Genomic DNA, 14317 nt, shown 5'->3' with positions numbered 1-14317 from the left:
TGAAAGTAGGGAAAATGGCTATTTATAGTTCAAGACTACTTTTCTGTCCAATCTTCGTGGACTCACCCTATTTTCTTTGCGGGAAATTACTTTTTCACATGTCCTTAGAAATGCTACATAAGTGAAAGTTTTATTGAATCAATTTACATATTTATTAAACAATCCTAAAAATATGCACTTCACTATAGAAGTCCATGGGAAAATTAATACGATACTGAGGCCATATATACTGTGCTGCTCAATGGAGGTAATGACCGTTGAAGGAATTATTGCTGAAACAGATGGTGGTATTTATAGTTTCTGGTGTTGTATAATGAGGATCAATTTTATCAAATCAAAATTGCAAGCTTCATGTACCTTTGCTTAGTCTTTTATAAAACTATATAAAAAATAAGGCAAATTTTGAAAAAAAGATATTTTATATAAAAATATCTGAAATGGGACTTTTCAAAGGTACCAATTGATATGCTCATTTATTTCACGTGAGCATTAACGTGTTTGTAAGTACATGCAAATATGCGCACATCTGACCTGTTACCTTTCACAATATTAATTTACGCAAGGGTGTTAATCATTTATTTAAAAAAAAATCTGTTAATTAAGTTATGTCGTTTAGACCTATAATAAGGTTAATTGAAATTTTGGTTATGCATTACAAATTAAACGAATTAAAAGATTTTTTTATATTTAAATGAGAGATTAGTTGGAATTAGAACATCAGAGTAAAGAAATAACGTTTTAATTTTTTATTTTCATAATTTGTCAATTCAGTGGTATTTCATATTTGATTTCTGTGGTAAATATAAGATTTTGATATGATGAAAATTATGATGTTTATTGACAAAAGTGATAGTTAATAAAAAGCGATAATTTGGATCAGAATACTCATCGGAAATGCTTTAAAGATGACCTCCGGGTATACAGAATAAGCATTGCGAGAAGTATTTGTTTTATTGACGTAAATAAAATACTTGTTGGAAATTTTCAATACGGATATTCAATATTTCGGACAATGTACACTTTTGCTTAAGGCACCTTAAACTGTTCGTTATTTAAGTTCGACGAAAAGTACTCTTGTCACTTAGCTGCTGACAAGAGTGAAGATTGAACTGAAAGAGAATTTGGTTTGCAGTTTAAGGTAAGTCTTTATTTTGGATGATTTTTGTATAAACTATATTTAGGATAAAAGTGTTTCCTTTAAATAAGATAATTTAAACCAAGACATAGTTGTATTTAATTCAGTAACTTATATTTGGAAATAAATATTTAAAATAATAAAAGGCTGTTCAAGATTTTAGTGTCCTTATTAATATTTATATTTGTTTAATGTTTTAATCATATTAAATTGATTTATATTTTAATTTTTATTAATCATGATTATTGTGTACATAGCTGGTGACAAGAGTAAAGATGTAAACTAAAAGTGAATTTGGTTAGTTTAAGGTCCCTCCCGCCGAGTCCCTATCCCTCGCAAAGTAACACCTGCAAAATTGAGTTCCCCAACAGAAAACAAACATGAGAGCAAGATACAGAAACAATAAAATAACGTAAATTATTCTGTAAGACCTGAAACACAGTATTATTACCTTTCTCACTGTTGTAACAGGCTATAAAAATAGTTTGTTGAACTACTAGGCCATCACTTTGTGATAGAGCAAGTATTTGATTGAAGTGTCATTTTTTTAAATAAAAACAAGAATATTATAATATTATATCCCCACTCAAACGAGCTGTATTGCACCTTGTATCTCAGTTCGTCAGTTCGCCTGTCCGTTACTCTTTTCTGTAACAGATTTCTCAGCTTTCACTGTAGGGAATGTATATATATATTTGGTATATATCGCTCTTACTTGATGACTTGTACTGTGTCTTTCCTTTTCAAGGTTTTCGCTAATCTACTTTTTGTTTACCAATCTAAATAATTAGTAGCTTTTGGGTGATGTTTAATGACAATTTTCATACAAGATTTTTTAGCATCTATGGGAGATAGTATTTAAATATTTAGTATATTGCTGTTGCATGATGATTTGTCTCCACTTTTCAGATTTGTAGCTCATATACTTCCTTTTTGCAGTATGGCTTCGTAATTATTTTTAGGCGAGCGCCAATTGGAAAAAGACCAGATTGGTCGTAAAAGTTTCCCATCGTCACGTTTCTTAAAAATCTCGAGAGATCAAAGACATTTCGAAAATATACAGTGAGACTCCACCCGATGTATTTTATAACTTTTGGTGCTAACTTGTTTCCCTGCTTAATAAAAAATGGAACCTTGTCATAAAAAGTAGAAAATCTTAAAAAAAACAATATCAAAACATAAATTATCAATCGCAACGACGTTATTGCCGACCCCCCTTAAAACAGCCCGACAACATTATATTGTTTTAGATTTCTTATTAAAAAATAATTAGTTGAACTTTCATTAGTCTTTTTTTAATCATATTTCGAATACATTTAAGCGATTTATTCAATAAATGAAGATCAATGATGTGAATTTATATTGTAGCAAGCCTTTAAAATAAATGGCAGTGGTGCTGTCTTCCGGATTGTTTTTCATGTTTGTCCCTGCCTCGTTTTATTCATTGTGCAAATTAATGGGAATATACCTTAAAAATGCAAATAATGATTTAGATTCAGTTCGGTTGAATGTATCCGTCCGCCTTCGAAATATATTGGCATCGTTGTATTATATCCCAAATTGTCACACAACAGAAACTAACCGCGCATCAATTGCTAAAATACTCACCACTTTTATAAGCGCTTTAAGGCACGCGCAGATGATGTATGTAGAAGGTTACATATTGAATTTGATGCATTCGATGACATTTCTTCAAACAAAATTAGGTATCACAGAAGTTATTACAGGACTCATACAAGTAAATGGAACCTTCAATCTCAATCAAGTTTTTCATAAGCAGAAGTGAAAAAAAAATAAAACACACTCAAAGAGAAACTACTTAGTTTAAACATATTTATTAAAGTACATAAGCACAAGCAAATACAGTATACACATTTACATACAAACTCATGGTAGGATTCGGAAAGAAGCTAAATAGCTAACACAAAGATCCGTGTCATTAAGAGTAAACTTGCAAGAATATTCTTATAAATACTTATGCCTGTGGAATGATTTTCTTAACTGACTAGTAAATAAGAAAAACCAATGAAAAACAAAAATGGAATTACAAAAGTAGTGAAGAGATGCAGTACATGGAAGTCAAGCATTTATAAATCTTTTACTTTTGATAATAAACTTCTGAACTTTAAGAAAAAACTTCTACATTTTGTTCAGCATTTAGAATATTTGAGCCATACAATACATTTACAGTAATAGGTACATCAAGTGCCATAGAAAATATGATTTCATTTCGTAATAAAGTATATTTGGGACAAAAGAGTAAAAAATGGGAAGTTGATTCGACATGACCACAGGTGCAATTAGGGGACTTTACAAGGTTACGATGGAACAGATATTCGTTGAGTGAAGCACTGTTCATTCGCAATATGACACGTAATATTTGCCCTAGTCATGTACCAATAAAGTAAAGATTCGGAAATCCTATTTCTAAAACTGTTAGTGGAGCTAGAAATCCTGGTGTTCTCAAGAAGTTTGTTCCACAGTTTAACTGTTGCTGGCAGAAAGTATTGAGAGTAGAAGTTAGTTCTCTGCGAATTTCTAAAATAGTTAGTGATTGTCTGGTACAATGTCCATGTAAGGAATCAACCGAGTTTGGAATTAACGATTGCAAAAATTATGGAGTTTCCTGGTTAATAATCTTATTTAATAAGATGAGTCTATGTTTTCCCTTCTGTCCGAAAGTTTTTCCCATGCCGTTTTCTCATAAAGTTTATTGGTAGATGTTAATTTGGTCCCTCCCGTCATAATTCGCATAGCTTCCATCTGAACATTTTCAAGCTTGTTAACTAAGGACATTGTAGAGTTGTCCCACATTACATCACCACATTCTAAAATTGGCCGAATAGAAGAAAAATACATTTTCTCTAAGGTGATTCCATCAAGAATGAAACGCATCTTTCGTAAAATATTAATCTACTAAAAGCCTTTTTACAGTGTAATCAATGTGGTCATGCCAATAACCATTGAAAAAATGATACCGAGATGTTTATGGGAGTCAACTTTGATATATTTCCAAACCAATTGGCTCTATCTAAGACTTTACACAATTGGTTGTCTTGCATTTTATGTAAAGAAAACCTTCAGAAAGATTCGAAACTCCATCGTATTCATTTGCATTTCAAAATACAGTGTACCTTTAGCGTGACACGTGTAGAATCGAAAAAAAGAATATCAAATGAGAATATATTTGTGTACCATTCACGTGAGTGGAAAAATGCAAATCATTTATGCAAGTAGACACATTATTTAAATACGTTTATTGCGCTATGAATACTGATTTGTTCATAGTGTCATAGTTTTCCTTTCCTCTTTCGACTACCCCGGACTTGACTTTTTATGAGCAAATCGGCGGGTGTTTCTAGAAAAGCCGAGGACGCTTACCCTACCGGTGCACCTGGTTCATGCTCCCAGTTTTTAGTGGAGTCTGAGTTATTCATTAGCTTTTGTTACTTTGTATGTATGATTAAGTTACTTTATGTTCTTTGTTGTGTATGTATGTTTTCCATGTCTGGTCTTTGTCCATGGATTACAAGACATGCCGCATACAACGTTTGAAAGTTTTATGAGTCGTTCTTTCACACTGGGCTATCATCAAAATTAAAATCGTCAAGAAGCCATAAAAGCAACATTGGGTAAAGAATGAAGATTTTTAATAATGAGTATTTATAATTGGCCTCTAGTTTCTTGAAGCATTAGATTTTTGCTAATTAATATCCGAGTGAAGATAAAAAGATACATGGCCTACATTTGCATTAATTATTCTAAAGGTTGCCTTACTTTTCTATTTATGCCACACCTGCCCCCGATGGACCTTTGTCCTCTTGCACGCCATGCTTAATCTGCCCGCTGAGGTTGCAAGTGACCCTAGACCCTTTTTTCTGTGTCTGTTTAGCTTCCGACAAAGATATTCGTATTTGAGTGTTTGTTTAACTAAAGGGGGGCCGTCTTAACTACGCTCACAATACCCAATAGACTTTAGAAAAAAATATATTGCCCGTTGACCTATGTATTTGAAAAAAAAATCTAAGATATTATTGCTAGTTCGGAGGCACGGACAGACGGATGGACGGACGACGGAACGGACGTAAGAACCGACACTTTAACGGATAAAAAACACCAAAGCTCTGCAACTTTGCGTTGGATATAATAAACACGTTTCTTCAATTGTAATACGCAAAGGCTAACGCTTTAATACCTTTTCCCCGCGCTTTTTCCGTTTCAAAAACATGATTGATTGATTGTTGAGGTTTAACGCCCGACCAGCAATATTTCAGCTATATTTAGGCAATCAACAAGAAATGGATGATAAAATATACATGAAATGATGATGATGAAATTAAAAAAGGGATGGGATTCAAGGATAATAGGGTCGACAAATTTTGAGAACCACTGGAAAAAGGGAGGGATTGATTGGGTCGGCAATTTAGCCTCCTGTGGCGGAGCGCAAAGGTTCCTACTCCTATAGAATACAACAGCAGGGTTCTTTAACGTGCGAGGAACGTGGCATCTTTTCCCAACACGGTGCAAGAATATGGTTTGCGGTCAGGTTTTCCGTATTATAGCCTGGCAACCCCAGCATGTAACACACCAGGGGTACCCCATTTCACCACCTGGGGTACACAACCCAGTTGCTCTGTTGGCCCTCGGTTAGGGTTCTGGGCACTATTTAGTCGCCTTTCACGACAAGCTTAGCGCTGCTACGGACCTATTTAGACACCGGACGGAAACAACAAATTTTTGCGTTTTTTTCTTAAATTCTAGAGGACTTTTGGAAGATAAATTTAAAATTGAATTAAGGTAAGACTGTACTTGAATAAATGATATTTTTGATATAATTTTAAAGTATGGTTTATTTTTAAACGAGTTTTTTTCTTCAAATATTATATGATTTTGAAATACTCATTTTTTGTAGTTTGCATTTTAAAAAAAATTGTGACCACTTCCCATTTTTACGACCAAGCAATTCTGAAAGTATGATAAAAGACCTTTTCAAAGATACATGTTATAGCCGTGTGTTAGGTAGGTGCATTAAAAACCTCAAATTCCATTGTTTGGTACTCGCCTAATGGGTGATGTGTAATAGACATTTTTTAAAAAGATTTCTCAGCTTCTATTGGAGAACATTTCTGAAATTTTGGTATATTGTCTTTACGTGATAACTTGTGTCGTGTCTTCCCTGTCCAGTTTGGTCGCTTTTCTACTTCCTGTTTACCATAGATGGTTGAGTGGGGATAAATTTAGCACAACGTAGCGTGCACCATCATGTTATGGCTTAGTTTATATACAATCGCGTTGCATATGGTAGTGGGATAGGAGTATGTCACTGTTATATATACGTGTGCTATAGTCTTTGTCATCCTTATTGAATTGTTCTACAGAAGACAATTGAAAGTTTATCAGTAAAATACTGACTGTATAACTTGGTAACATGCCATAGAAATAATGAAAAAAACTTTATACTTGTAGATTATTTATTTTCAGCCAATTACCACAGCGCCCGGCAGGGATGATGTCACACTGAAAGCGAAAGGTAAATTATTTGGTTATTCATGCGTGAGAAACTGGTCATTTTCTCAATAATCGATTGTTTCACCAGTGTTTCCTTACTGAATTCACTTTAAACCAAATAATCTTCTATTCATATGAATATAATCAAACAATAATGTATCTGATCACCTTATTCAGGGAAACAATAGTTAAACAATAATTATTTTCGATCTCTGAAGTCATGACAGCAGAAACTAAAGAAAACAGAAAGAACAGACAGCTACTTAAAGCAGACACACCACAGAAACAACAATTAAGCATATTGTGTGTGTATACAACTCATTTGACGTACTTCATTTCGCAGATATAATGCTGAGGGTGGGTGCATCCAAAATCATTCCAGTGATAACCTTTTCCGCGGTCTAGTTGTGCACAATCTTCATTGTTCTGATTATTTGGTTCACCTGCAAATAAGTAATGACATAATTGTTATGAAAAGCAAGAATAAATAGGTTAACTTCACGTATACTTACACACCTAAAGATTTAGTAATTGGTGACTGCAGAAAGATTTGTCTAAAAGAATAAAACAAACGACTTAGCAGTGGCAGTTATGCGCAACAAAACCAAACTATGCATTGTACTCTACAAATACATTATTTTACTATCCCATTATACAAACCTGGAGCCCAGTCTGTATAGGTGTTCGAAAATGGTATACCACTGGTTTGCCATACCCATACACCTTCTGCTTCATCAAGACCGTCCAACCAAAATCCTGAGGGAAAAATGGTATTATTATATTTTAGATCACTCGGTAGGGTTCGTACATGTCTTGAAATTTAACAAAATTGTCGAAGCTTCGGGCATGTCAGATCATAAGAGGAAAACATCGCGGGGCAAAAATGACTGTGTGCCACTCTACAAGCATGCTAAAGATAATAATCGTGCCCCGACATATTTCTCCCATTTTCTTGAATAAGTCAAAATTTTGCTTTTTGTTTCCTATCCCATGGCTCCCAATTTTCATTTTATATATTTTTTGAATTCTTGTTCAATTAGTTCTCGTTTTGATTATACATGAAATATTTGCGAGACAACAATCAATGAATCAATTGAATTACTTACCATGAATAGACGAAGTCAAGGTCCTCGCGATCGCCTCTAAATAGTCCCCCTCGGCCTTGGTGGTGACATCTGCTAAGTGACCTCCACTAAAAGTAAAACACTTGTCCTAAAATGAAATTTTTCTATATAATGAAAGGTGCAACACACACATACACACACACACACACACACACATGGACATATACCAAGTCAATAACTATAGCCTGTGGGGAAACTCTAATATCTTACTTAAAATACATCACTTTTTGGACATATAATATGTACGATATATAATATATATATAATCAAGACTCATTTTGTAGGTACAAAGGTAGACCTCCTCGCTGTAGAACCGATGTATATACATCTATATATTCTCTAAACACCAATATCTTCGACCATCTTTGACTTCGTAGTTTCATTTGCTTTCCGGGTGACAATATAATTGTGATATCACACCACGGACGATGTATTTCGAACAAGTGATATAAAAATCGCCATTTTGGCTGGTAATTATGAGGTTTTATAATTTTCTGTTTTCTGATTGACATTAAAACTACTTTCACCTTGCATGGTGACATGCTAAACTAAAGATCAACAGAAATTGTTGAATTCATATGATTAAACAACAGATGGCTGAATTTATTCTGTAGTATTAATAAATATGTTTTTCCATAATGGACCAGTTATATGTCCAAGGCCTGTAATCGTGGCCAAAGGAAGACTGTAATGGTCAAGAGCAATGTCTTCCAAGGACCATTATTACTGAACGAGGACAAAGAACCTTGTCTATTATAAAGAAAAACACATTTCTTAATATATTTATTTACCAGTTTTAAAAATTTGATTTTTTAACCCATACATGGAATTTTACTAACAATACATTTCCTTAAAGCTGCATTAGCTGCCAAATTTGTTAAGTTTTTATTTTACTCAATTTTGCTGATCCAATGAAGTAAGATTGTAGTAATACAATTGAAGCAATTAATGACAATAATACCTACAGAATATTATGAAAACAACGTTTTTTTCAGTCAGAGAATATCGATAGATCTAACCTAATTATTTTTTTGCCATTTCTTCCGAAGATTGCCGACAGAACATTCCCCTGGGTTAAAAATACTTTACCATGACAAATGAAAATAACAACAATGGATACACAGATAAGCACGTGTCTTGTTTTCATTTCATTTCATCTATATCTTGATTAGTTTTCAAATAAATAATGACCATAATTGAGCCGCATTATATCACAATACGTTAATTTCAAAATGATCCTTGCGTTATATTTACGGCTTGAGTCCGTCGGTCTTCCTTGCCGTTGAAAAACCGCTTTCGCTTTGTTTTTAAAGAAGCGACCCTTACAGCACATACGCGGATTAAGGTCAATACGAACATATGTAGGTCGATTTATTGTCTTGCAAGACAATACATATGTAGACACCTATTTCATGTATTTAATGCATTTTATTTGTGGATATCAAATGAAATTATACAGAAAAAAACAATTTAGTAGAAATAATTCAAAGATAAGGTATATTTGAAAAGAAACAAAAATTTACGAAAATGGCAGCTAATGCAGCTTTAATACATGTTCTCAGTTCAAAATTAAAATATTTTTTTTAGTTTATTTCCGTATCACGTTAAACGAGATTACATTTATAATCTGAAATTGAAATCACTACACTTGTTATTGTTTTTTATTTACCTTATGATGTAACATGGCCTATTTTTGAAATGTTCGAAATGGACCGGTCCGAGAAGCCATAATAACTCATAATAACCGGTTGAACCTATATGAACTGGCAATGAAAATACTGCACAGTATATTGTTATAATAACCAAGCATTTTTAAAGTACGATAATGTAATTGACTGGTTAATAAATGAAGTAAAACAATTAATGACTTCGATACAAGCCGCTATCATGATTTATATTTGTATGTATGATTTTTAGGTACTTCGTGTTCTTTTTGTGTATATATGTCTATTTTCCATGTCTGGTCTTTGTCCCTGGATAACATTTTTTTGATTACCTCCGTAACCTTGGTTCCCTTGATTATTCCTTCTTCAACCATCCAGAATGTTATATTCATTTCATCAATGGCTTGGAAAATATATAATTTTCTCGGGTTGAAAAATGATAGTGACTTAAATCAGTGGTTAGCTTATGTTTTCATTTTGTTCATCTTCTAATTTATAAGATTTATACTTTTGTTCAGTGGGCCAGTGTACAGAATATGAATTTCAAAGTTTCATGTGCACATGGTCCATGCTCCCAGTTTTTAATGGAGTTTCTCATTTACCTTTGTTGATTTGTAGGTACTACTATATATAATTATATATTATAGTATTTTGGTTATTTACTGTTCTTCGTTGTGTGTCTGTTTCCATCCCTGGTCTTTGTCCCTAGACTACATTCTTTTAATTTACGCAAAACTCTTCGTTGCCTTGATAACTCTTTCATAGAAAGTTATATTGGCTTTACCCTTGCTGATGACCAATCTAGCTTGTCTGAACTGAACAAGTAGCAAGAATCTCCATGTACTAGCCAGTTAGTAGGACACGACGTCAATGCATGATCTGAAATGTCAGGAAATACAGATACTATAGATCAGACAAATGAAATCCATCAAACAAAATACAAATAATATACAACAAATAGCGTCTTAAATACCTTCAACAATTTGGTTTTTTTTAATTTCCCAAAATCAAAGGTATGTATCCTTTATAACAAATGTAAAAACATCGATACACTCTGTTAAAGAAACCCGAAACACTTAAGGAATAATATAGGATCAAGGTTTTTAGTTAAGGAAAAGGGCATTAACCTTCAGCAACTATTTAAGTCTTAAAAGTACTCCCAGTAATTCCATTCCGACTAACGTAGTTGTTGTGTGTAACCGAATCGACTATTTCTTAGTTAAGATTACAGAAAGGCCAAATATTATCCATTCTGTATTTATACAACCGAACATAGAACAACAAGGATCGACAAAAAAAGAGTTTTTCATTCATCAACAATCCGACGTAAAATTTATCTACCCGACAGGTTTTGTTATCCTCTTCATCCCTGCTGGTATATAAGGCACCATATGTATTTGTGTAGTTTATTGAGAGTTGGATTTATATCGTGCAAGGTTGGAGGACTAAGTCATCAGGTTCTGCAGATGATAATACATTAGCTTTGTCTAATGGATTAGGATAATTCAGAATTATTTTGAATAGATCCAGTTTTTTTGCAAAGTCAACATCTTAAGTAAAAAAGCTCCCTGTTTATTTTTAATTTTACTTATTTTTTTCTGCTTTGGTGTTCTTTTTAGTCTGAAACTAGTGCTCATCACATCATAAGTGGCTGCTGATTTGTTCCTTCTTTGGTACATAACTTTTGAACCTCACTTCTGTCATTCTTCTTCGTTTTATTATCATTTCTTTTGTAACTCACCTGTAACTTTTCTTGCAATCTCTGTGATGTTTTAACACTATTCCATTTGCATTGAATTGAATATCACCTTCTAGTATAATGAGTCCATTTCAAATAACAATTATTACTGATTATATTCTCGTCAATCTGCCATCTAAAATGACCTTTTTTTAATTTTGTGTTAATCATTAATCAATACATAGACTTTTTCGATTAGCTTATCTTCTAACCGGTGATTTCTACGTAAGTTTGTGTATATTTGGATGGGGAAAATATAAAGTAGTTATTTGAACAGAAGCCGGCAAATGCAAACTGCACAGAACTCTACAAGTTGCTACTTGCACAGAAATATACTAGCATTATTTGCAAAGAAGTCCACTAGCTGCATCTTGCACAGACGTTTTCTAATTGCTACTTGCACTTAAATCTACTAGTTGTTACATGCACAGATATAAACTAGTTGTTATTTGAACAGAAGTGAACTAGTCGATACTTGCACAGACCTCTACTAATTGCTACTTGCACAGACGTCTCCTTGTTGATACTCACACAGAAATTTATAACTGTTACTTGTTGTTTTTGTTTAAACCACACCTGTGATTTCAAATGGCTTCTTCTTTCAAATCTTTGTGTTGGAAGAACCTACTTATACATTCAGGTAGCAGTTATAAGTAATACAATAAAGTAATGTGTTAGGAAAGAGTATTTTGGAGTTGCTCATATAATTTTTTTAATTTTTTTTATTTTTTATTTTTAAATCTTTTTTAATGAAATCGATGACTCCAGACATCCTATAATTATCAACAGAGTTATTTTGTATATGTGTTCGTTGACAATTCTGTAAAATCTTCTTTTTCTATGGTAATAGTTACCCCACGCCAAACCTCAACTCTAGTAGAATAAGTTTTTTTTTTAATTCTGGGTTCTTTCTCGTAATCATATTTCCAATGTTGATGAGTCATCTGCCTCAAATTTCTGTCATTTGATCTTCTGGTACCTTCAGCGGGAACATATTGCTATTTAATCCACGGTTGGAATAAACGACGTGAGAAAAAGGGCGTGATCATACACTCTGTACCTCTTGGGTTGTTAGTACTTTGAGATGCATATGTAGATCCTGTCGGTTATATTAGGCCAAAGCCAATTTGCCGCATGAGAAGGCTTGACAGTGTAGATGTTATTTACTACCGGAGAAGACTTGCATATTTGGCTACATAAATGAATAAACCAGCAACACACAATAGGTCAAAATAATAGTGTAAGGGTCTATGTGACAGTGAGTCGGCAAAATAGTTTGTTGTATGTACCAGATATAGGATCAGCATCGTAGTCTGCAGAATCTACAAAGATTCGTCATATTAAGTTCAGATGGAGGGTCGAAATACTTTAATGTTTTGTCTGCCAGATACTGAAAAAAGTCATACTACATACCTGACAAAAGAACAACAAGAAATCCTGTTATGGTTGAACATAAGTTAAGCATCTTGAACAATAATAGCGAACTGTTCAATTCTTAAGTTTATATCTTATCAGATTAAGATCTCGGTTCCAAACCAAATTCTACTTATTGAATAATACTCTATTTAATATGTTAAATAGTCTATTGACGACAAATACATACATACAGTCTAACATATACTAAGCAGATTTATTTCAAATTGCATATTTTGTTTTCAAGGGCATTTATAGTAACTTTCACATGTACAATATAAAAAATAAAACCATGCTTTGCTGATTACTGGGCATGTCGTGCGAGTTAACATCAGATATCTTTCAAAAATTATTTTGTGATATACGTGTAAATTTAAACATATTTTACAGAATAACAGTTCAAATAAACAAACAAAAAAAAACGTAACAAATATCCTTATTTAAAAGAAATATTTTTCATATTTGTCACTGACCCACATTCGACTCGATATAGATAAGGATAACAACAACATTACCGAACCCTAATCCGATCAATAATCAAGTCAAGTCCTAAACAAATATGGCAAAATAGGTATTTTTACCACCGTTGCAGCTGATAGCGCAATGGTCCTGACTTCGTTCACGCATTTCAAATGAAACGGTTGGTTAAATCTAGGTTTTACAGCGCACTAAACCCACCCTCTTCCGTTGCGGCATATATATACAAGTAATAAATTCTTTCCATCGTCCTGAACATTGGCACTCTGGCTGCTATTCAGACCCATTAGCATAACCGAAAATGAACAGGATGTTTTCTACCTTGGTATATCTTGGACCATTAAACTATTACATCAGAGGTTTCGTCATATTTTGAGGACTAATCAGTTCAACTCATATCCATAACCTGCACCAAACAAATTGCAGTCACAATCATAAACAGGTATTGCCCGACTTCCCAGTTGCAAACCACCTGCTTGTAACCGTCTTTCATCGGCACTTAATTATGTATCTGTTGGATATATCTTCTCTGGGGACTTTAGTATCTTTGATAATGCTTCTATGCAAAATGTCCTTAATACATCGAATCCTAGCATATCAACTAGAAAAATTACATCAAATTTTTGATGGATGCAGTTATTGGAGAACTTCAATTAAGTCCCAGAACGTCTATGAGTTTCAAACCCAACTCTTTGACATATTCACCATTTCCACTATATTGTCTGATTCAGGAAAATGGTCATGACAATTCTCTTAGCAACCCAACAGACTCGTTTAGAACTATACCCACGGAAGACATAATTAAAAATCAAAATGTCCATGCTAATGATATTTCTGTAGGTGATGATAATACGACTCTCCCTACTATCGTTTGGATACCGATACTTCAAATGTGTCCTTAAAACAAAGGTATATTGTTGGGTATGCCAAATGCATGACTAGAACCTTTTAAAACTCCTTAAAACTTTACTTGCGGAGGCTAGAGATGGCTAGAATCAGATGTAAATTTAACAGACATACAAAGACATACAAGTAGCCTTACACTTTGTAACAGTATACAAACTTTTGATTGTATAAACCTCTACAACACACTACCCCCTGCCTAGCTTTTTTTTTGGATACTTGTCTTCGAGCAGATCTAGACCACCAGATTACGTATTGGAACGAATTATGCGTCACCTTTGGCAGTTCTGTTCTTGGAGACTGCCAATGTAGAAATAGGCTGTACATTTATCTCTGAACTTCTATCTATCTCTAG

General features: G+C 33.5%; 1 protein-coding gene across 2 annotated transcripts; it reads right to left on the bottom strand.

Moving 5' to 3' along the window:
• Positions 1 to 6588: 6588 nt before the first annotated feature.
• LOC148609224 (perlucin-like protein) lies at positions 6589 to 12739 on the bottom strand. 2 transcript variants are annotated; one of them, XM_088540815.1, is made up of 6 exons: positions 12583 to 12739; positions 10216 to 10310; positions 7750 to 7855; positions 7304 to 7399; positions 6975 to 7086; positions 6589 to 6652 (listed from the first exon to the last, which is right to left on the bottom strand). In XM_088540815.1, exons 1-6 carry the CDS (start codon positions 12632 to 12634, stop codon positions 6613 to 6615), a joined length of 501 nt encoding a protein of 166 aa, XP_088396941.1. In that variant the 5' UTR covers positions 12635 to 12739; the 3' UTR covers positions 6589 to 6612. The 2 variants fall into 2 exon arrangements, with proteins under 2 accessions (XP_088396941.1, XP_088396940.1); XM_088540814.1 differs by lacking the exons at positions 10216 to 10310; positions 12583 to 12739 and adding exons at positions 9437 to 9530; positions 10095 to 10209 and having other exon boundaries at positions 7750 to 7835.
• Positions 12740 to 14317: the final 1578 nt, after the last annotated feature.

This window comes from Perna viridis, chromosome 8, assembly GCF_037379345.1.
Source record: "Perna viridis isolate PV_CMFRI_1.1 ecotype Kerala chromosome 8, ASM3737934v1, whole genome shotgun sequence".
Classification (NCBI taxonomy): domain Eukaryota; kingdom Metazoa; phylum Mollusca; class Bivalvia; order Mytilida; family Mytilidae; genus Perna; species Perna viridis.
This window is presented reverse-complemented; position numbering and strand designations above follow the sequence as displayed.